Here is a 23,449-nt window from a genome sequence, read left to right as displayed (position 1 = left end):
TGTGTGTGTGTGTGTGTGTGTGTGTGTGTGTGTGTGTGTGTGTGTGTTTTTGTGTGTATGTAAGTAGCTCGGTCGTGTTAATAGACTGTGTGATATGTTATGAGGATGGAAGAGAACAATTTAATTGTTTATTTGCATGTGGATGTGAGTGTGTGAATGACACTGGTTAATAAATTAAATAGGATGTTATTTTTCTACTACGTTAGTTAGTAAATATTTTATTTATATTATTTTAGCATTTTAAACAAGTTCGTAAAAAGAAACCTAAATTCATAATATATATTTATACATTAAATTACTATATAATACATAATATAATGAATATACATATTATATTTGCATACCTACATATATTTATCTCAAAAATAATTTCAAATTACTTTTACTTTATTTTTTCCAGAAAATATTCTTTTAGTTTGTTTTTAATATTTTGGTGGTTCACTTCTTGTTTTAGGGTAGTTGTTGTAATTCATTGATTAAGGAGGGTATCTTGTAGATAAGTTGGTTATAACCCATTGTAGGTCAATGTTATAACCGTATTGATTTTGACAATTGGGTAAAGTGAGCCTCAGTTGTGTATTGCTTCTGATTGTCATGTTAAAACTATGATGTTTTATTGGCAGCTTTGTGACTATTCATTCACTCAGTTCGTACTATGACGCAACTAAAGTACTCAATATTGCTCTTATATCAAATTTAGCAATCTTAAAGTATGCAATGGAAACAATATTATTTTCAGTTTTTTGTCTTAATATCCATTTGTAATGAAAAGTTAAGTTTAACTTATTTATTTACATATATTTCTTCAATATTTTGTTTATTTTTTATTAAAAAAATAAAAATATGCGATGTATATTTCGTAACACAGCGTCATCTATATGCTCCTTGGCAAAACTAACAGTTGACACTAGACTATAATTCCCAATTCACAACGTGACTATCAGCTTGTTTTGTTTAGTTTTCTTCGTGAAAATGCGGAAAAATTATTGAAAACAACGTAATTCTAATAGATTTTAGTATTTCATACTTTTCTTTTTTTTAACAGTCAAAATTCTCTGAATGTAAATAACATTAAGTACTTGAACATTATACTACGATGTGACGATTCGGAACTTCAAAGAGGAAAGAGATGGCATTATAGAATTCACATAGCGTTCTCTCTTTCTTATTTTTAGTAAGGAATAGACAATATTGGGAAATCATTCGTTCTTTCTATCACTTTTGCAATAATACGTTACCTGGGTGACAGGTTCGTCATGGTACTACGAATATGAATAATATTATAATAAGCTTACTTTAAGCTTACATTGAAATAAGATTGTTATTGGAAAGGTTATGGCAGGTCCCCTGAACCACTAGGTGCAGTCACTAGTCAAGTGGCTGTACGCGGCCACCAGTCGTAGCCACTAGTTGTACATATCCACATTATCGTACACGTCTGCGTCCACTAAAATTTGTAAAAAAAAAATTTGTAAAATATATTTAAGCGCACAGTTCGTTCCAAGTTCCGGTTCTTCTTCCTCTGTCACTGTATAAATCTGTCTTCAAGTCATCAAATGGTGTCTTCGATATCGACGTCCCCACCGAATAAACGTGTAAAAGCTTTTACGGTAATTATTTTTTTTGGGCATTGTTGGATTTTCCCGCTCAAAATACACCTCATATTTCTTTACAGAATTATTTTCCAATTAATTGTATAATTTTTTGGTACTCCAATGTTTGTTTTAAGGACAGTATAAAATGAACAATCTCACACGAATATTGCAAGTATGTATTTTGTACTATCAACTCTTGCATGTTTATAACAAACTTTGTAATATTGTTCATAGGATTATTTAAGAAATCTTTAAAATTTCTAATGCATTTTTGCACCTTTAAAATTAAGACCAATTACTAGAATAACTATGTAACGTAATATTATATAATATTCGCATTGATAAATCTTAATATCCACAGTAAAACAAAGTAATATTATGTTACATTTAAAAGTAAATATACAACTTTTCCCACGAATAATAGTGTAAAACACCACAAGCCAATAGCCGCCACAAAGTAATTTTTACTAGAATAAAAATTTGAAAGGAGTTTTTATTAATTTCTGATAAACTATCAATATTTTTATGTTTCATATATAACATATAATGTTTTTTTTAATTTTAATTTGGTCCTATTTTGTATTTAAGTATCAATCACCAACGAGTAATATTATTTTTTAAGTTTTTAATCGTTCCCTTAAAGTTGCAGTTTTTCCTTTACACGTTTATACGGTGGGGTCGTCGATATCAGAAATAAAACATTTATCTACATCGAAATGCGTATTTATCATATCCATGCGCGATCACTGTACGCGAAGCCGCCGCGTCAGTGGTCGAGTATAGGCGACGAAAACCCCAAATAGCTAGCGCTAATCACTCCCGTAGCTCGTGGCTAGGACGCGGACACTCAAACGACTGTCAATTGCTGCAGCTCTAAAATTCACAATATGTAAAAACAATTTCTATCGAAAGCGGCTACAAACGCGCCCTTAAGAGATATTATTTATAACATAAACACTTTGACGTTATAATATTCTGAGTATATAAAAAAATTGTAAGGTGCCTGAGACACAATCGTGCGGTTCCGCCATCTTGTGAAAGCGAGGTAGCGGTAACAACCAGCCAGCACCCGCCGCGTCTGAAGCCTATAAGGAAGTGCGCTATAAAGTTTATGGAGTTTTAAGAGTGGTTAATAATGGCCCTTTGAAGTTACCGACACACGGTGGATTCGACAGGCTCTTACAGGAGAGTCCGCGCCGGCACGAACGGCTCTCTCCTCATGACGCGTGAATGAAAAGTGCGAGCTGGTGTGGCGTGACCATGAAGCCACGAGCCATGGGAAGCGACATAATAATACTGTATTCTTTCTCGTTTTTAACTGCCTCCGTGGCCGAACGGTTACCATGCCGGGCTGCCACGCAGAGGTCTCAGGTTCGATTCCGGGGCCGGGAGAAACATTTGTATGGCCTACATTTATTTCTCTCGTGAGTTTGGGTGTAATTTGTGGTTGTCTATGTGTGTGTCCATGGCACCCGCGACACAGGGTTTCCCTAGCGCACTAGCCCCGCAGGGCTATGTTGAGTGTGTGCGTTATTATATTATTATTATTATTATTATATGAAACCCACAATTATGCAAGTGTGTATAATAATGTTATATACATTTTTATACAATTTTAAGAAAAAGTGCCTATAATTACGATGAAAATTCCATGGATTCCACCCCTATGTTGTGGATATTCCCAGGATTCGCACAAAGCGTTTCGCTTCCACATTTAAATGGCTAGCGGCTAGGGAGTGGAATTCCCTGCCTGCGGACGTATTCCCCGAACGGTATAACTTGGACCTTTTCAAGGCGAGAGTGAGTAGGCATTATTTAGGTGTATATGCTACATCGTCGACCTCATCACATGAGATCCATCAGGTGAGATGGAGGTCAAACGCGCACTTATTTTTGATAAAAAAAAGGTGATGCAAAGTATCAATAAACACTTAATTAGAAAATTTTAAAAAGATATTCATAAAAAATTTCTCACTTTTTTCTTTGTTACAGATAAGAATAACTTACGCATCCTTGTTCCGTCGACCCAGCACGTCACTGACCTGACTCATAACCAATTTTAATTTTTTTGGTCCTTAATTTTATGCTTTTTTTTTAATCTTACTTATTTACTTTGTATATACTAACCTTTTATACAGTCATTTATTTTACTGTGCAGTTTTCTCCAAGGTAATTTCACCGTTTTTAACCTTAGATGACGTGTTCGAGGAGCCCATAATTAGGTCCATGTTACCAAACGGTCTTTAATATCCGACGACGAGATTATCTCTTTTTCAACTTTGATTTTTTTACCTCAATTGTTACTGTTCATTACTTTATTTATTTTTCACTATTTATAATTTTTATTTTTATTTATATTTTATACTACATTATACTCTTATTGCATTTATTTAAGCTTAATAATGTGCAAGTTAATATTATAAAATGGGCTGCAAAAAAGGGAAATTTTATTATAATCACAAGATGTACCTATTATGATCATTTCAATAAAGGTTTCAGTAGCAGTAGAGCTCCTTGTGAAAGAGTTCGTCCAGTGTAGTACTACCATCTTACCTAAGTCTGCCGCCAAGCAGTAATGTCAGTATTACTGTGTTCCGGTTTTGCACATGGGACTTGTCAACTTATGTCTCAGGCGCAGTGGTAGTGCCCCTCAGATCTTTGCAATTTTTAAATCTCTGAGTAGCACTGTAACTGTTATGGACAGGCGCGTAGCTTACCATCTGGTGCACGACTTCTTCGTCCCTTCACTTGATGTTATAAAAAAAATGAAAAGATAATTCCGGTCGGGAAGGACAGTTTCCAAACAGACATTCTCACTACGACCGATTCCCAAAAGGACAAACTATTTATATTCGCATTAATAACAATTTCATACAAAAAGAGGAACACTTGAAACCATTCCATCGATTGTTTCACCTTAAATTAAATTAAATATTACATTATACTTCGCATCCTAGGGTGTATATGGCCACATCAGCAAAATTACGACTTTTCAGGTTCTGCAACCGAAATTAGTCAATTGCAATCATTCTTATGCTCAAATAGGAGAGTTTTAATTTCGCCACATATGCATAAATTATAAAATAAAAAATTGGCTAATAAAGTTGTAAGCACGAAGGAAACCGAAGGTGTTTAATTTTATTTTAACTCTTTTTTTATAATATTAATTGACGGGACGAACAAGTCGTGTGCTTGATGGTAAGTAGGTACCGTTTGTAAGTGCCGATGGTAAGTGTCGCTTACCACCAGGCGCGCACCACTTGTTTGTCCCGTCACTTAGATCATAAAGAAAACATGCTATTCCGAGTTCTAGCTTGTATCACGATACCATATCGGCAATGTAGACATTGACGACAAAAATTAATACCAGCTCTACAATTTTAGGAAAAAGCATCGAGTATATGACCAGAAACAGAGACGAAACAAGGGCCTTCCATCCCTGGCAACTTATCAGTCAAATGGACCCTAAAAATTGTCGTTTGCGCCGAAATCACAAATAAGAAAGCTGAAATAGTACAGCGCCATCCGTATATTCCAAAAATATTCTGTATTGTAATAAAGATATCTCTAACAATGGAGGACTGTTCCATTGGTGGTGTGGGAAACGCAGCAAAACATCTAATTGCAAAACAAACGTAATCACATTTCATCGGTAAGTAAATATTAAAAAAGTAATTTTTCAATTTTCGTCCATTATAGCAAAGCTCAAGTTAAACTGGTCGATTTGAAGTAAAATAATTGACGACACCCATCAATTGTTTCGAATTCCGGCAGGCCAATCGGAGCGCAGTTGTCATTAATGTCATTTTGTCATCTAAATTCTTGATATTTTCTTTATTGTACTTTGTTGCCTTTATTCATTTTGATGGCAATTTTTATTATTTAAATATTCTAGAATATTATCGAGAAGTATTTAATATTCCGAATATAAAAGTATTATTATAGTATTCCGTATCCTGAAATATTTCTTAGTATTAAAAGATAATATACACGAAAACTTAAATAATAAGAATTGCCATCAAAATTGGGAATAGTATACTAACCTGAAAATTACGCATTTCTTATTTGTTCTATATGATGTCATCGAACAAAATGAGACGTTTCCCCAAAATAGTTCCAAGTTACTTTTGATACGTAACAATTTGTTGATCACATCGATATTACATAAAAAAAAAGTTTATTATCATTTGTTCTATATATAACGTCGTGTCGTGTTCAATGTGCGATCGGAAACGGACGCGCTGCACTACTTTGTGAGAATTATTTTAATTCGCGATTTTGCGCGGCTTAGGCTGCTGCATGTACGTAAGTGACAATGTGTTCCCAACAACTCATTGTCAATGAGTTTCTGGCATTCGTGCAGAATGCCATCGACACAATGGATGAAGTCAGCATCGAGCAGATCTGCAAATCTAATTTCAACGAAGATGAGATTTGCAGTGGCAAGATGCTGCTGTTCCAGAGCTGCGGCAAAGCGCAGCAGATGCCATCTCGTCGGAGGGATGGAGGCTTGAAGAGTGTCCAGGATGTTACTGCATTCTTGAAGAATACCGATCCGGACGACGTGCCTACTTTCGTGGCGAAGGAGCTGCACAAGTTGCCTCCGGTCACCTTTGACCACGTCGACGTCACCAGGCTGTTAAAGGACATCACGTCCTTGAAGTCGAGTTTGGCTGAAGTTCAGTCAAAATTGGAGGCGTCGGATAACTCCATAAGTGAGCTACGTGCCGAAGTTGCGTTGTTACGCAACCCCGCTTCGGTATGTAGGTCACCGACAGTCTCCTACGTCAACACGCGTCGCGGGGCGCGAAAAGCATCCGTCGGCAGTATTGAGTCGGCTCGTATGTCGCCGGTCATTGCTGTTGTCAATGCACCGTGCCCCCCTGCCCGCCCCTCCGCCTCGGAGGTTACGTCACCCGTATGCACGTCATCGCCCGGGCGTGCATACGCCGCTGTTGCCGCGACTATTAGCAGCGGAACCGCGACTTCAAAACCCGAGTTGCGGAAAACTGCAAAGGGCGGTAGTAAACCCCGAATGCCTGTCTCTGGAATCGCAGGTGCCAAATCTCAGAGGCAGACCGACAGGTGCGACGAGGACGGCTTCACAAAGGTGGAGAAGAGAAGAAAGAAACCCACCAGCCGAAATCTATGTGGCACAGCTCTAACGGGACAGAACTTCTTGCTTCGTGCGGCCATACCGACGACGCAGTTGTACCTGTCTCGACTGCATTACTCCACGAAGTCTGAGGATATAGTGGAGTATATCCGGTTGAAAGCCCAATTCACCCTGAGGGTCGAACGTTTGGAGTCTCGCCACAACGTTAACTTTAATTCGTTTGTGGTGAGGGTCCCAACGGCCCATCTGTCGACCTTCATGCAGGTAGAGTTTTGGCCGAAGGGTGTCAGGTTCCGGCGGTTCAGAGGAACGATACATGACACTTGTTTGCGTCACACGTCGCCGAATAGTAATTCGTGTAAATAGTTAATATTTTATATGTATGTTAGTTTGTAAGGTATGTATCAATAATAATAATAACATGTATGTTAGTCTGTAAGGTATTTGTTATATGGGCCTTAGTTGCCTGAAATAAATGAATAAATAAATAAAAAAATAAATAACGATATTACATAAAAAAAAAAGTTTGTTATCATTTGTTCTATATATAACAATTTATTAGAAAAAGTTATTGCCTGTGCTATGGAACAAATTAGCAAAAATTGTCTCATTTTATCCGATGAAGTCACGTCACATATAGACCAAATATGAACTACCCGAATTTTTGACCGTTTCCTCGTGCTTCTACTGGATGCTCCCACAGGTAGGAACACTAGTATTATTATGACCTTATGCTCCTACCAGTACGACAAAAAGGATAAATATAAACCTCATGCAACCTACTAATATACTGTCACCTATTTTTATACATATAATTGATATTGTTGCGATGCTCTAAGCTTATCGGCTTTATCAAAGAAAACAGAAGTGCATTAACAATTTAATTAGTTTATGACCACTACCTCTATGTTTACCGTTTTGTCTAAATCTAAAAACAACAAAGTTTAGAAGACGATAAACTAGATAAAAGCGGCTGTATAACTGAAACAATAACACGAAGGACATTGAAAATTTATTTAAATTAACAATTTGTTTCTGTAAGTAAATGTTTCTATTTTTTGTTGTTATAGATTCTTTTCTCAGTTAAGTGTACCATCGAAGTTCATCTATCAAATTCTGAAAATAAACGTGTCCTTAACTTGACGTTGGCGGAATCATCGATTGTATTGATGGAGCTACTCACACTTTGTCTATAAAATATATATAATTTCATCACTCATCATCGTTTTTCTCTTTGGTAGCGTATTTGTTCCAGGCAAGAGTCGCTTTTTGGTTGAAATCTTTCTTGCTCATAGGCTGAAGATGCGCTGTTGCCACTCGATCTCTGAAAGATAAAACACACCCTTTTTGTAATAAGGCCACATCTGCAAAATAAGAACTTGCTCAGGTTTGAAGATTCTATTGAAGAATTTAGTCGAAGCTTTTTTATGCTTAAATCGAGTCATAAAATTTCACATGTAATGTGCATCATCGAGTGGATGTACTCGATCGTGTGGTTTCAGTTTTTCATGTGATAAAAGAACTTTTTTACTACATAAAAAAACGGAAGAAAGACGTCGGGTCGGCAGCACGGCGGGTCTAATTCCGTGAATTTATATGGGCGACAACACACCACACGTGAGCGCGTGACGGGCGCATGTCGCGTGGTTGATGTGTTTCACGCTTTATAATGCAACGAACTGGACGCCTACGATAAAGCTTGTGCCCAGTTAGCTCAGGATCGGGATGTGTGGAGGGATCAGGGGGAGGCCTTAGCCCAGCCCAGTCGAGATACATCACGGTAATGCATAATTTTTTAGTTTACTCAATTATACTATAATATTGATCATTTTTTACTTGATAACATAAAATGTAAAATTTAACTAATGTTTGTATTACTCTTTACTTCCTATTCTTATAATTTATAATAAAATTCTAATTGTTATTTACGCTATTGTACCAACGAGTATATAACCAGAAATACAGACGAAATATCATTTAATTTGTTTGAAAACTATTCTGCCATATCATTACGGTGATAACTGCGCTCCGATTGGCCAGCCCGAATTCGAAATGATTGACGGGTGTAGTCCTTCAAATCTACCAGTTTAACTTGAGCTTTGCTATAATGGACGAAAATTTAAAAATTTGATATTTAATTACCGATGAAATGTGATTCCGTTTGATTTGTAATTAGATGTTTTGCTGTTTTTCCCGCACCACCGAATAGAGCAGCCCCCATTGTTATACATATTATCTTTATTATAATAAATACAGAATATTTTTGGAATATACGGAGACGTACACACAGGTCAGTTGTTGGCGCTGTACTATTTCAACTTTCTAATTTGTGATTTCAGCGCAAACGAGAGTTGATATTTAAAAGTAGTGATGAAAGAGACTCAGTCTTTTAAGGCGTTTTATAACGACTCGACACCATTTTTCAGGACTCGACTCTAAAATTAAGACTGGGGTTCAAGTTTTTATTAATAAGACTCAGTCGTTATACTAAAAGACTTAAATGACTCGAGTTGTTTGCAAAGGACTTATACCTATTTTATGTCTTATTAAACCCGAAGTTTATAAATAAAAATGACGTAAGTAGTATGTAGTAAATAATCACGTTTATTTACTTATAATAAAAATCGTAAAATAAATACCTTGTGGCTAGAAATAAAATCACGCCATACGGCTCATGACTCGCGACTCCCGAGGTTATGAGGCGCCAGGTGTTTTAGTCGTTTTCGTCTTTTTAGTCGTTATAGTCCTATAAGTCTTTTAAGCTTCCTAGGGTTAAAAGACTTCGACTAGAATTAGTCTCCACTTTTAGTCTTATGACTCAAGACTTGAGGGGTGAGACTAGACTAGTCTTGAGGCGTTAAAAATTAGTCGAGGTTTTTTAAGAGGCCTTGAAAGCCTGAGTCTCTTTCATCACTATTTAAAAGTGATATAAGGTCCATTTACCTGATGAGTTGCCAGAGATGGATGGCCCTTATTTCGTCTCTATTTCTTGTTATATATTCGATGTATTGTACCTATAAATTTAACTTTAAACGTATGCTATATCAAAAGTTACATAAGCAAAGTGTATAATATTCGCATGCTTGTTGAAATGTACAATGTTGAACCGCACGCTGTTGAAGCCGTGACTGCATGCGATTGACCATGCATTACTGTTTACCGGATTGACCACAAAGTGAAAACTCTTCTGATTAAATAAAACTACAGACACACACTAAAATAATACATTCTTCCCGAAAAACAACTACATTCCTTAGGCCGCCGCCATTAGAGCCAAACTCTTGACAGTTCTCGTGCGTAGTAGCAGTTTTAGCAACTTATTTTATTAACACTTAGAATGAATGTTGTTATAATAATATTCCTTATATGTAAATTAATAAAACATTAAAAAACTTCATTCCTATTGCATAAAAAATAAAATAAACAGAACAGATCATTTATGAATTTCATTTAAGAAGAACACAAAAACATAACTACATAATCACAGATAATACAATACTATACATAATTTAGTTACGAGTCTCACTGCTATAAAAAGATACTTGAAGTGTTCGATCTTCCAGTGGAGTAATTTCACATAAAAAATAATTGAATATCAATTCAATAAAAACTTAAATGCAGTGAATAGCGACATTTCTAGCCGGGGCTGGTAGCGGTAAAGGTATAACTGGCTGAATACTTTCATAGATTTCTCATAGATGGCGCTACGACTAAAAAGTCGTTGAAAAACCAAATACAAAGACACGACAACAAGCACATAGGAAAATCGTAAGGGCAGCTGGTTCGTTCCGTGGCTTAGTTGATGTAGTGTTTGGCACGGTATGCTAGAAGACGTCGGTTCGAAACCGGCCGGATCAAAGGAGTTTTTTTCGATCTTTGTTTTAATAATTAGAACAAGCTAGTGGAGTAATTTCACATAAAAAATAATTGAATATCAATTCAATAAAAATTTAAGATATACTAAAATTTATCATTCATTTTTATGTAATCTAACAAAATGAAATCATGCACACTCACGCAAACTCCTCGTAAGTCTTAGCAGTGTAAATAGCGTCGCATTTGATGTCATTCACTCGACTATACCGTCTGTCCTGTTCCACGGAGTCTCGAAGCTGCTTCTCCATTTCCTTGAAGTCGTCTGTACTGAGCTTGTTCATGGCTCTGTTCATAAGTTGTAACAATAAATAATAGACTATACGACAACATCATGTTATCATTTGAGAATAGCGACTATGTAGACATGCTACGATAACGTTTGTGAAACAGTTCGTCCAGAGAAGTACTGCCAACTATTTCTACCGCCATGCAGTAATGTTAGCATTACTGCCTTCCGGTTTTGAAGGGTAAGGGTGCTGGTGAAATTACAGACACATGGGACTTGTCAACTTAGGTACGTCTCAGGGTGACGCCTACCCCGCAAACCTTTGTTCTGAGTGGCACTGTAACAACACCAGGCATATGATTTGTTCGTTCCGTCATTTGATATCATAAAAAAGTTTCCTATCCCATTAGAGATTTACTTTCAATATTCATCCTATATACTACCTATACATTTTTTATTAATTTTGTTCTACTATACTAATGTTATTACTATTTTTGCTATTATTACTTTCTATGTTTATTATCTCTAACATTTCGCCTGAAAGCTCCAATCCCAGATCAGGAAATAAATAAAGTTATCTTTATAACTTTTATGGCTAATTTGAGGTCAACCCTAATAACCGATCCGTTTTACAATGCGATTGTCACCAGACTTTCGAAGGAAGACATTCGCGATTCTATTTGCCGAGAGAAATGTCCATCCAACAGTGGTACTAATTATTTAATATTGTAAGTTACCTGTTATTTGATAGTTTCTTTAAATAATAAACACTGATCGAAAAGCGCGTTTCCAGAAAAATACGGTCTGTGATCTGAGATAACAATATTCCATGGCAACAAGTTTTCAGTTTCCATGGCAACACTTTTTTCAATTTTTTCTGGTACTGTTTTTTCCATTCTTAAATTGGGCAAAGGCACTTAGTGCGACACACAGCCTAGTTTTTTTTTATCCTCTAAGCTAGATTGAGGGTCGTATTCCAGAACTCTACTCAATGCTCAAGTCAAGACTTGAGTATGATTTCAAGCACAGGAAATACGACCATAATGGCAATCACTTGAGTATGATTACTAGTGTTTTAAATCATACTCAAGTCCAGACTTGAACATTAAGTTCTGGAATGCAATCATGAGAGTAATTTCTTTATCTTTGCGAAGATGCGAGCACTTTCAGCGTCATTCAAGGAACCAGAGAAAAGGGTGACAAATTGGTGTTTTGTCACCCTTTTCTCTGGTTCCTGGCCACTTACTTTGAAATTTTGAATCGCTCTTAAGTTCCCTTTCTTGGTCACACTTACTTTTTTTTTATTTCCGTCGCCTCTCTCTATTAAATTTCCTAAAAAAATAGACTTCACATTCTGACCAGCCATACCATTAAAAATGATGTAATCTCTGTGACCTAACTGCTTGTAAAGTATTATATTTGTAGTACCATTGAAAATCATGTAACCGAACTGATTTTAAGCACAGTATTTCTAGAAAATAAAGGCCCTTTTGGGGTAAGTTCCTTTTTTAACCTGTGTCTAATTAAGTAAGGAATGTTTTTATAAGATTGTACCTGGTTTATATCATTTTGTTTTGTTACAGCCTTTACGCTTTTACTTTACCTGTTCTTTTCCCTTCCTGTACCTTCTTTCTTATTTCTACAATAAAATTCATGTTGCCCGAGCCTTCCATTCATTCAGCCTTCCAATTTATTTATGTTGATAGCAGCAAATTCGATCTCTCAGCCTGGATTATCTAATGGCGTCATAAAACATCTTGTAATGTGAGGTAATTAGAAGATTCCGAGTCATTGAAAAGCCAACAATACATGCGTCTGCCACACACTTAGGTACATCGTCTGTTAAAACCAAGGTGGCATGTAGTCTGGTATCTCCCATAAACATGTCACGCGGGTTCTGCACAATAATGATAAAAAGTATCGCTCGGTCCACATTAATTTATTGTAGAACATAAACACTAGAGAAAAGATGAAGGAAAAGAAAGAAGAAAGGAAGGAACAGGCTGAAACAAAAGACAATGGTACAAAAACACTCCCTACAGATTAGACATAGACATACAAAAAGGGCTGTACTCATAGGGTGTACTACGTGAGTGCGAATGCCGATTACGCGAATGACGATAGTGCGAAGACAGTTGCGCGATAGTTGCATTTGCGCGAATGGTCAGATGCGCGAAAGCTTAATCTAAAAAAAAAAGCAAATTAATTGTTGCAATGCGTATTAAATCATAATAAATAAATACTTACGTTTATTTTTGTCAAATTTTTCTTTAAATTAACCAAACAAAGCAATCTTTAATTACGATCAATCAAAAAACATTATCGAAAATTATATTATAACGATTTTTTTGTCCCGATTGCAACAACCTGCAGCCATAGGAGTACTTGCAACAATTAATTTGCCTTCCAGCTTTCTCAAATCTGTCTTCGTGCTATCGTTATTCGCGCAAATGAATTATCGCACATTTAAGCTTTCACGTAACCGTCTTCGCACTATCATCATTCGCGTAATCGGCATTCGCACTCACGTAGTACACCCGTATTCGTATGAAATATATTGCCGCTTTATAAGCAGTTAGGTTTACATGATTCTCGAACACGTCTTTTCTCTCCGAGAATTTTGATGAGAGTGACGACGGAACGAAGCAAAGTAAGAATGACGAAGAAAAAAATTTGAGAACGATTCAAAGAACAGTGGAAAAATCATAGCTAAAATAAATCGTTAGCGTCTTCAAATGTCTTCATTACAAGTTTGAATAAAATACATTCATTAGGTTTTTCAAATTATAACAGCGGCCTATCTAACCCTGGAAATAATATTTAAAAGAAACTCTAATGACTAATTAGTATGTAACAGTGTATAACAGTGTATGTAAAATCAAGGATAGATGACATCCAGCGCCCGTGTGCGCCGCCATCCTGTACCATAGGTAAAGCTGGCACTGCCTACCAGTCTTCTTTAGTTTAAAGAATGCATTATATTTACAAGAATTGTGCTCTCGGTCAACCTGTTTTGAAAGGCATTAGATCCTAATGCAAGTTGAGCGTTATCAATTTGAAAACAATACAAGGTTGACCAAACACTTAGCGAAAAAAAAGTCATGCAGTAAAGGCCGATAAGTTACTTTTAGACTATACGACGGTAGCGCTACTTTTGACATTAATGAGAACTAATTACTTCTGCAGTCACGTGTTTCGAGATTCCGCTACTTGGCGGCACAAATATCATTTAAAACTTTCTTGTTTCAAATATTCAATGTTTATTTTATTATAAATAGTTTTATTTTATGACATGTGTTTATTATTTTATTAACCTCGTGGAAATAGTTTTCTTTGTTTGCAAGTTTGCGTTTGCATGCATTACAACGGATTTAGTGACCTTATCTTTATCGTAAAAAATCATATTGTTATTGTTTTATACGTTATGAGAAAAGTAGATATTTATATTTTTAATTTCATTTCGTTAAACATTATTTTGTCGGTTTTGAGTTTTTGTCACAAGCACCCTTTCAACTAACGGCGGAAGTAGTTATTTAAATATACTTAATACTAACATGTTAGTAACAATCGAATTTTGAAATTCATTTTTTTAGAAGTATTTTTATTCGTTACTTTACCTTCCGTAAAACAAGTTGAGTTTGAAGGAGCCAAGTTATACTGCAACCACGTGATTACAAGAAGACTCAGAAGCACATTGCCGACGAATCAAAACGGCATCTAATACACAACTACTTAACCGCTACACAGTTTTTTCAAGCATTATGTTAAAGAGTAAGTTTACTTTATATTTGTATTGACGAAGTTATACTAAGTTTTTTGGAAACCTGTTGGGTTTCTCTTAGCCACAAATTAAGCTGTATACACGCAGTCACTACAATTGCGAATTTGAACAATACGTGAATGTTGTAATGTGCGATTTTCGGTAAAGAATTTTGACAAATGGAGGAGCGCCCGATGGAACATATCCCATATTACAACCTGTAATATTAGGGGTTAAAGTATGAAATTGCCGTTTTATTGCAATAGGTTCTTTGAATTTTCATAGAATCTTCATGGTTTGAGGTTTTCGAATGAAACTTTTTTCAAATGGTTTCTGTGATTTTTTTTTTTAATTTGAAACATTTGAATATCGACTTTCAATTGTTTTTGTTATTCAATTTAGACAAGAAAGATGGATACTGCGAAAATTCGAGTGATTTTTGAATACGAGTTCCGACGCGGAACTAACGCGGCAGAAACAGCCCGCAATATCAATGCTGCGTTTGGAGAGGGGTCTACTAATGAATGCACCGTGCGATTTTGGTTTAAACGCTTTCGTGATGGAAATTTCGACTTAAAGAACGAGTCACGAGGAAGACCGCCCACACAGGTGAATAACGATGAATTAAGAGAGATAGTGGAAGCCGATCCTAGTCAAACTACCCAGGAATTAGCGGCATGGTTTAACGTTACCTTACCCACAATATTGACTCACTTGCGTCAAATCAATAAAATAAAAAAATACGAAAAATGGGTGCCTCATGATTTGACTGATCTGCAGAAAGAAACGCGTGTTGAAACTTGTGTTGCCTTGTTGAACCGGTACATGAAGGAATATTGGATCAAATTGTAACATGTGATGAAAAGTGGATTCTTTATGATAACCGGAAAAGAAAATTGCAATGGCTGACCCCAGGTCAAATGCCACAACAGTGTCCTAAAGCAAAACTTACCAATAAAAAGGTAATGGTAACTGTTTGGTGGTCTCAGCATGGTGTTATTCACTATAGTTTTCTCCGATCTGGTCAAGCAATAACGGCAGATGTCTATTGTGCCGAACTCCGAACCATGTTGACAAAACTAGCAGTAAAACAGCCCCGACTCATGAATCGATCTTCACCATTATTGCTCCACGACAACGCGAGACCTCACACAGCACGAGAAACCATTTTGACCCTTCAGGAACTGCAGTTAGAAACCATTCGTCATCCTCCGTATTCACCAGACCTTGCTCCAACGGACTACCATTTTTTTCGTGATTTAGACAATTATCTACGTGACAAGAAGTTTTCTTCCCAGGAGGCAGTACAAAATGCTTTCACACAGTTTGTGCAGTCTAGATCGTCGGAGTTCTATCGCAAAGGCATTAATAACCTTCCCATTAGATGGCAGCAATGTATAGATAATAATGGCAACTATTTTGATTAAATAAATTTGTTAAAAATTTAAAAAATAAACAATTTAGATTTTCAGTACAAATCGGCAATTTCATAATTTAACCCCTATTATAAGCATTACTGCATTTCGGTTTCGAAGGGTGAAGGTACTGGTGAAATTACAGGCACATGGGACTTATTAACTTATAACTCAGGGTGACGGGCACAGTGGTAGTGCCCCTCAGATCTTTGTAATTTAAAGCTCTGAGTGGCACTGTAACTGTTATGGACAGGCGTGTAGCTTACCATCAGGCATACGACTACTTCGTCCCGTCACTTGATATTATAAAAAAAAGGAAAGATCATTCCGGTCCGGAAGGACAGATCACAAACAGACAGATTCTCAATACGACAGATTTCCAAAAGGACAAACTATTTATATTCGCATTAATAATAACTGCAACTGTTATGTATTGGCGTGACGCTTACCACTAGGCGCACAACTTGTATTTTATTTTCGTCCCGTCACTTGATATCGTTAAAAAAAACAAAAGCTAATTACAATCTAACTGATACTAAAGTTTCTGCTAACAATATTAAACGACCGAATTTCTTAGCACAGAATTCATCATCCTCATATACCTGGCCCTCAGCAGAGGATCGGCGGAGTTCGATCAGTTTGCCGGCTTTGACTTCGCAGCACCCTCCGTGGAACAAAACTCACAATTTGATCTAACACCCAGTACAACTACTGACCTCAGTGACACTATTATCGAAAATTCCTTTCCAACCAGTGATAATACTGTCGAAATTTTCCCACCACATTATCCCGCTGTCATAAATGCCCTATCAAGTGATACCATTGTCGGAGACTTTTTGCTAACCAATGACACTGCTATAGAAATGTTCCCTATAAGTGATTCTAATGTCACAAATTCCCCATCAAGTGATACTGCTGTCGGAGATTCCTACCTCAGTAACGACACTACTGTCGAAATTTTCCCGCCAAATGATTCCAATGTCAAAAATTCCCGAGCAAGTGATACCATTGTCGGAGATTCCTTTTCAAGTAATGACACTGCTGTCGAAATTATACCATCAAGCGATTCCACTATCATTAATGGCCCATTAAGTGACACCATTGTCGAAAATTCCTTTCAAATTAATGACACTGCTGTTGAAATTTTTCCATTAAATAATTCCACAATCAAAAATACCTCATTAAATAATACCAATGTCGTATATGCATATCCAACAAGTGAAACTGCTGTCGAAAATTCCTTTCCAATTAATAACACTGATGTTGAAATTTTTCCACTAAGTAATCCCACTATCAAAAATACCCCATCAAGTGATACCATTGTGGAAAATGTCTATCCAACAAGTGAGACTGCTGTCGAAAATTCGCTAGCAACTGATCTCACTGACAAAAATGCCCACTCAATTGATACCATTGTCGAAAATTCCCCACCTACAAGTTACACCACTGTAGAAGATTCTCCTTCCACGCATGATACCATGCAGAATACTACTAGTAAAACTACAGTTTTTATTGATAACAATGAATGGGGCAATGCACCAGCGGATTTGGAACCTCTTATCAACAATTACCCGTGCAGCAAAAAGGTATGTGTTTAAACCTTAGACTATTATTTTTTCCATCCTCTAAGGCCTATACAAAGTTAATGTATGACATTCTGACATAAAAATTATCTATGAATTTGAATACAGTCTTATTATATGAATTATAAAGTTTAATATTTTCTTAACAAATACTATTTAGAGTAAAAACAAAACATGATAACTACGAATACAAATTATATATCTATTTCTATCAAATAAGTTTTCCGTATTTGTTTTTTGAAAATTCTTTGAAGCACTAATTTACATTACGTCTTATATTTAGGGTGAGGCCAGACGAGTGTAATCTTTTGAGTAGTGAGTCGCATTTTTTGAGTCGCTTAATTAGCGCTGCATTCGGTTTCATCGATGACGCAAAATGTGTTGTCTTCCGACTCACTCGCGCAATTACAACTGAACGTTTTTTATATAATATGAAGTGACGGACAAACAAGTCGTGCACCTGATGGTAAGATACACGCCTGTCCATAACAATTGCCGTGCTGCTCAGATCTGAGGGGCACTGCCACTGCGCCTGTCACCCTGAGACAAGTTGACAAGTCCCATGTGTCTGTAATTTCACCAGCACCAATACTCTTCAAAACCGGAACACAGTAATGCTAATATTACTGCTTGAGGACAGAAATAAGTAATGTGGCAGTACTTCCCTGGACGTACTCTATCACAAAGATCTCTACTGCTACCAAAATTACTTCGGTTGCATTGTGTGCGCAATGTTGAGGAAAACATGTATTTGCATTTGGTAATATTTTATGATCTGGATGTCCACATGAACTTTCACATAGTATATGAAACTGCATGCATTGACATTGACTGGATGTACCAAGTGTCTCTTTCTTTTTCTAGCATCATGTAATGCTACAAAAATGCACACAATTTTTAATGGATCTATTACACTATATAACACTCACGCCTGTACAAAAGCTTAAAAGCATTTGATAAAGTACGTTCGTCTGACCGAATTTCGGTCGAACGTAAACTATGAGTCTCAATAATCTCTCTACAGAGTACTAAAAAAACCGACCTCAAAAGTTTGTGGAATTACATCTATTTGAAATCGGTTGCCGGAAAGTGCGCGAAACCGGAATCATCCCCTAGTTTGCCGTCCTTAGAAGTGGAATATTTTCCTTCAAATTCAAATGAGACCACTGCTGAAGTACCCTCTTTCCAGCAAAAAAAGAATCATCAAAATCGGTTCACAATTGCCGGATTTATCACGTAACATATATAAAAAATGACATACAGACGAATTGAGAATCTCCTCCTTTTTTCGAAGTCGGATAAAAACGTTCATATAAGTAAGTATTGCCACCTTACCTATTTCTGCCGCCAAGATGTGAGCTTTACTGCGTTCCGGTTTTGAAGGGTAGGGGTTCTGGTGAAATTACAGGCACATGTGATCGATCTTTGCAGTTTAAAGCTATGAGTGGCACTGCAACTGTTGTTAACAGGCTTATCGATCTGGCTGTGACTTGTTCGTCCCGTAAAAATACAAAACTGCGCTCATCTAGCCTCACCCTTATAGTTCGTATTAGATAACACTCGAGGTTCCTAATCATCACAAACAATAAGTCGAAAATCAGTTTTACCATAATTATGTTAACCTACCTTTCACTTTACTGCCCTGGAGAAAAGGACTTATTTATGTTTCTTTGCTCTGTCGGCTCATTACTCCAGTGAAAAAAAAAACTGGCAAAGCCGTTGATATCTTTTATACATTATTAGTCGAGATAGATAATTAAGTATCGCACCTCCGAGTTTCTCGGAATTTATGTGCTAAATGTAATTTGAAATTTACCATGAGCTTTTCAATGTGTAGAGACCCGGGCTCTGCAGGAGGACATGTAAACGTGCTGATGATGATGATTCTGCAGCTCCTTCACTTAAACTTTCTTTGATTTTAGGATTGTCCAAACAATTATAAAACAACGTACAAACCCCTTGATCTCGGGTTTATACTAACCCGTATACCCCGCGCAGACACGCGCCCATTGAACGATGTTCAACAACCTGACTGCCCTGTGGAGCCTACAATCCACATCGGATCTTTCGTGGTACCATCGAAACAAGATATAACAAAAACCATGAGGAAGTTACTTCAGAACACGTTTTCTAATTATAGAAATAAAACAATTTCCTTTCTTGAAGATATTGATAAGGTAACATATATAAAAGCACTTGTAAATTGTAAGGATCACTGACATGTATTTTAAACCATGCATTTATTGTAACCATTTACATATATGGTTACCAAATTAATAAGATAAATTCACCTGTATCTACCTAAGTAGCAGTAGTTATAATATAAAGAAAAAAAGGATTGAAGAGGTTGAAAAGCAGATTCTTCTTTACGGATAAGCACCATCCTGACAAATGTAACGTGAGTTAATCGCCCTCTTTTCGATAAGCCTAAGCATCCAACACTAAAGTCTCCAACACTAAAGGGTCCAACACTAATCTGTCTATGTGAACGTTTAGGTTTTCCAAGACGCGTGTTCTCATAAAAGATAAAGTGAAGTGTTAATAGACATTGAATAACAAAGTATACCTAAGTTATGTCGTGTATAAACAGATACACACCTTTCTATCCTATCGCCATCCAGTTTCAAAAATCAACCGCGATGATTTTGAGTCAGATGACGAACTTTCTTATACGATTAAATCTAGATTCAAATTCGGTATATTATACATACATGTATAGTCTTGTTTTTAACCGACTTTACAAAAAGGAGGTTCTCTATTCGACTCTATATTTTTTTTAATGTGACGCGATACGGCATTTGTGAACAGATTTTGATGATTCTTTTTTTGGAAAGAGGGTACCTTAGTAGTGGTCCCAATGAAATTTGAAAACTAGGGGATGAATGATTTTAGAGGTCGGTTTTTTGTACTCTGTTCTGAGGTTATGAAGTAATGATAACTGCCGTTTCTTTATCCAATTTATTGGTTTTGTTCTTGTACATTCATAAATTATAATAAAATTTACCCATTATTTTATGTAAATAATGATAATTTATAAACATTTGAAACAATTCTCTGTACCAGGCTAGAAAAACAATGATAGATGAAGAGAAAAGTTGTTTCAACAAAACGGAGTATCATGAGTGCGTGGAGCATGTCAGCAGTGGAACGAAAATGATAACTTCTAGCCTTCTACATTCGATGGATAATACGATGAAAAACATCGAATTTCTCTACGAGGTACTGACTGCTCTTTTACGAAAAAACCCACCCCCTAAATCACACAGTACGTAGTACTAAATACACACATTCAAGTTACACTTAAATTATTAAATACTGAATTTATTAATAATCGGCATCGTTTTGTAATTTTTGTTTTTTATATATAATATCAAGTGACGGGACGCTTAAGTAAGCCGCACGCCTGTCCATAACAGTAATTTTAGTAATTTGTTATAAATATCACGATTGCGTTAAGAGGGTCAGGCAGATTTTTATTCATTCAAATTCTACATTGCTAACGATTCTTCTTCTTCTTTTAAATGTTATGGCCTCATCGAAGTAATCGATGATTTCGCCAATGTCGAGTTGAGGAAAGCACTGATTATCGATTGTAACTAAAATTATGTAAGTGACAGAAAGTAGCACAGAACAAATAACTTTTGTTTCACGTCTACGTCGTTTTTTATCAAGACCACCAGATTTCTGTGATCAAGTCGATTCAGGTGGGACACTGGTGGTGCAGTGGGTAGCTATGTTTAAGTCCCTACCTTCTACCAAAGATATTCCTCGTTTATAGTCAATTTCATTAAAAGGATGTTATTATCACTCGACCAGAAACATATGGAAGAAAGCCAAATATTTGGGACATAACAAATCAAAAAGTGAAAGATGAATGTATTTCATTTTTTATTTCGTACATACATACCTACACCTATATTTATAGGATTGTCCCAATACAAATTAGTGTAGCATTTGTATAAAATAACAATAATACTGATTAATAACAATTAATTACTGGCTATTCTATTCAATAATAATAACGAAGAATAAAAATAATTCATTATAGTCCATTTATTTAGGTACTTAACTAAAATAAACAACCTTGATATATCTTTTTATTGAAACATATACGTTACAAATCAATAGGTATAAAAATAGGCATGCAATTGCATATGTAGCTAAATATATTTATTTATTTTTAATATATTATGTATTTTGTATTTGAAGATAAGTAAAAATCATTTTATAAATATAAATGTATATTTCATTAAATAAACATCTCAAGATTGTTTACATTTAGGTAAGTAGCTAAACAAGGGGACTATATGCACATACACTCTCAAAACAAGTAAAAATGTCTACCACTACAGCTACTCGATTTAGAATGCCCTAAAAGCACGGCAGCATTACCAATTTTACTTACAATATTACTGTAACCAGATGATGAGGTTACAGTGTTTTCGAGTTATTGGAAATAATCATTTAAGTGTAAGAAAAATGTTTCAGAGCTTAAAATGCAACCTATCCGACCCCGCAACCGTAGATGATCCAATAAAGCTGATCAAATTAATAGCCTCTGAGACGGCTACAATCGACTTCGCCATGCCAGGATATTTACGACTATTATACACTTGCTTCAGGTTTTGTGAGAGGTGGGTATAATTAGTCATCATTCTCCTGCCACTACATAAGTGTGTATGTCCTCCTGTCGTTACATGCGTTGACGGCATGTATATGAAAAACAAAATGGCAGCTGGTAATCGCCATCTTGTTTTTCGTCTTTCACTCAGTGCCTTCATCTTTCTTTAGACTTCATTTTTTTTAATTCCTTATTTCCTTAACCTTATTAGTATATGCGATTTGGGAAAAATAATATAGGTATGCGACATTCGCTACCACTATGGATAGCTACGTACCTAGGTATACCTACTGTTAATATTACAAACCTAAGCGAATTTCGCTACCGTGCCCTTCGACGAAACCAATTTCGCAAAGCAAGCGAATAGATACCGCCGACCTTGGCAGTTCATACAAAATAATACCCGATGGGATACCGCGCGGTATTTTTCGCTACCCACAGCTGTAGCGAATGTTGCTTAAATCTAAATAGGCCTTAAATGCCTCAAAGCTAAATTGAGCGCAAAGCGAGAAGATCCCCACTGTAGGCCTAATTATATCAATTAAATTGGTATCCGTATTCTATACATTATTCTGAAAGAACATAAAAAAATCCGATTTGTTTAATTGTCTGGCATATGCGATAAATAGTATTGAATTAATTTTTAACCGCACATGATTTTTATTATTTTTTAATTTTTTTGTTTCAGGCGTTCAGAGGACATAACTTCAATCGGCATGCATAGTCATCCAGAGAATTTTAAAAAACTAATTCAGCCGCAGCCTCAAGCTACTAGTCGACTCGATTCAAATCCTAAAGATTCTAGACATTTTTCATTGCATTTGTCATCGCGCCCTCATTACAAGAAACTTCGTCGAATGATCACTTTGAAAGTAAAACCGTCAGGAGGATTCAAATATTTGAATGTTGACCGCATTTCTTATATTAAAAACATTGACTTACAAATAAATGGACGACGGGTCTAATACAAAAACCACGAAAAAAATGTCCCAAGTCAACCTATTCGAAATTTAAATTGTAATGTCATCGCAGTATCGCGCTGTCAGTCGAACAAATAAAGACTAAAGCGGAGTTTGGCGCTCTGTATACGATTTTAGCGCCTTACAAGTGCGGACACTTTTTAGCGCGGACCCGACGTCCATTTAATTGTAAGTCAATGATTAAAAAGCAATAATTTTCCTCGAATATATATTTTGTTAAAATGAAATTCCGTATTTACAGTGCCTACAAGTGTTTGTTAACAAAGTGCAACGCACG

At 36.1% G+C, this 23,449-nt stretch overlaps 4 protein-coding genes across 9 annotated transcripts in view; 3 read left to right on the top strand and 1 right to left on the bottom strand.

Annotated features, from left to right (window-relative positions):
• The window catches only part of LOC113230868 (protein FAM183A-like), a 13,519-nt gene extending 9,544 nt beyond the window's left edge, over window positions 1-3,975 (top strand). For all 4 annotated transcript variants that reach the window (XM_026464987.1, XM_026464995.1, XM_026464980.1 and 1 more), the window contains exon 5: window positions 3,588-3,975. The gene's annotated coding sequence lies outside the window, so the exon portion shown is untranslated. The remainder of the gene's footprint in view (window positions 1-3,587) is intronic.
• A 1,864-nt stretch (window positions 3,976-5,839) lies between these two features.
• On the top strand, window positions 5,840-7,115 carry LOC113230718. Its single transcript, XM_026464779.1, has one exon. The coding sequence runs from the start codon at window positions 5,911-5,913 to the stop codon at window positions 7,075-7,077; it is 1,167 nt and encodes a 388-aa protein (XP_026320564.1). The 5' UTR covers window positions 5,840-5,910; the 3' UTR covers window positions 7,078-7,115.
• Window positions 7,116-7,713: 598 nt separating this feature from the next.
• On the bottom strand, window positions 7,714-11,644 carry LOC113231161 (coiled-coil domain-containing protein 103). Its single transcript, XM_026465365.1, has 3 exons — window positions 11,551-11,644; window positions 10,729-10,872; window positions 7,714-8,035 (listed from the first exon to the last, which is right to left on the bottom strand). Exons 2-3 carry the CDS (start codon window positions 10,866-10,868, stop codon window positions 7,924-7,926), a joined length of 252 nt encoding a protein of 83 aa, XP_026321150.1. The 5' UTR covers window positions 10,869-10,872; window positions 11,551-11,644; the 3' UTR covers window positions 7,714-7,923.
• A 2,688-nt stretch (window positions 11,645-14,332) lies between these two features.
• On the top strand, window positions 14,333-23,229 carry LOC113230669. 3 transcript variants are annotated; one of them, XM_026464699.1, is made up of 6 exons: window positions 14,337-14,584; window positions 16,571-17,574; window positions 19,494-19,748; window positions 20,635-20,790; window positions 22,060-22,205; window positions 22,881-23,229. In XM_026464699.1, exons 1-6 carry the CDS (start codon window positions 14,575-14,577, stop codon window positions 23,155-23,157), a joined length of 1,848 nt encoding a protein of 615 aa, XP_026320484.1. In that variant the 5' UTR covers window positions 14,337-14,574; the 3' UTR covers window positions 23,158-23,229. The 3 variants fall into 3 exon arrangements, with proteins under 3 accessions (XP_026320501.1, XP_026320493.1, XP_026320484.1); XM_026464716.1 differs by lacking the exon at window positions 19,494-19,748 and having other exon boundaries at window positions 14,333-14,584; XM_026464708.1 differs by lacking the exon at window positions 20,635-20,790 and having other exon boundaries at window positions 14,335-14,584.
• Window positions 23,230-23,449: the final 220 nt, after the last annotated feature.

The sequence above is a fragment of the Hyposmocoma kahamanoa genome, unplaced genomic scaffold (assembly GCF_003589595.1).
Source record: "Hyposmocoma kahamanoa isolate Upper Pololo Valley unplaced genomic scaffold, ASM358959v1 101, whole genome shotgun sequence".
NCBI classification, from domain to species: Eukaryota; Metazoa; Arthropoda; class Insecta; order Lepidoptera; family Cosmopterigidae; genus Hyposmocoma; species Hyposmocoma kahamanoa.
Note: the sequence above shows the minus strand (reverse complement) of the source record. Positions and strands in the feature narration are given on the sequence as shown.

What these genes read in the sequence shown, in the direction of transcription:
- LOC113230718 (XM_026464779.1), top strand. Translation starts at nt 5,911, where the DNA reads ATGTGTTCCCAACAACTCATTGTCAATGAGTTTCTGGCATTCGTGCAG.
- LOC113231161 (XM_026465365.1), bottom strand. Translation starts at nt 10,868, where the DNA reads ATGAACAAGCTCAGTACAGACGACTTCAAGGAAATGGAGAAGCAGCTT. An exon ending in AAGACTTACGAGGAGTTTGC is followed by an intron (nt 8,036 to 10,728) that starts GTGAGTGTGCAT and finishes TTTATCTTTCAG; the next exon opens with AGATCGAGTGGCAACAGCGC.
- LOC113230669 (XM_026464699.1), top strand. An exon ending in ACATCGAATTTCTCTACGAG is followed by an intron (nt 20,791 to 22,059) that starts GTACTGACTGCT and finishes AAAATGTTTCAG; the next exon opens with AGCTTAAAATGCAACCTATC. An exon ending in TGCTTCAGGTTTTGTGAGAG is followed by an intron (nt 22,206 to 22,880) that starts GTGGGTATAATT and finishes TTTTTGTTTCAG; the next exon opens with GCGTTCAGAGGACATAACTT.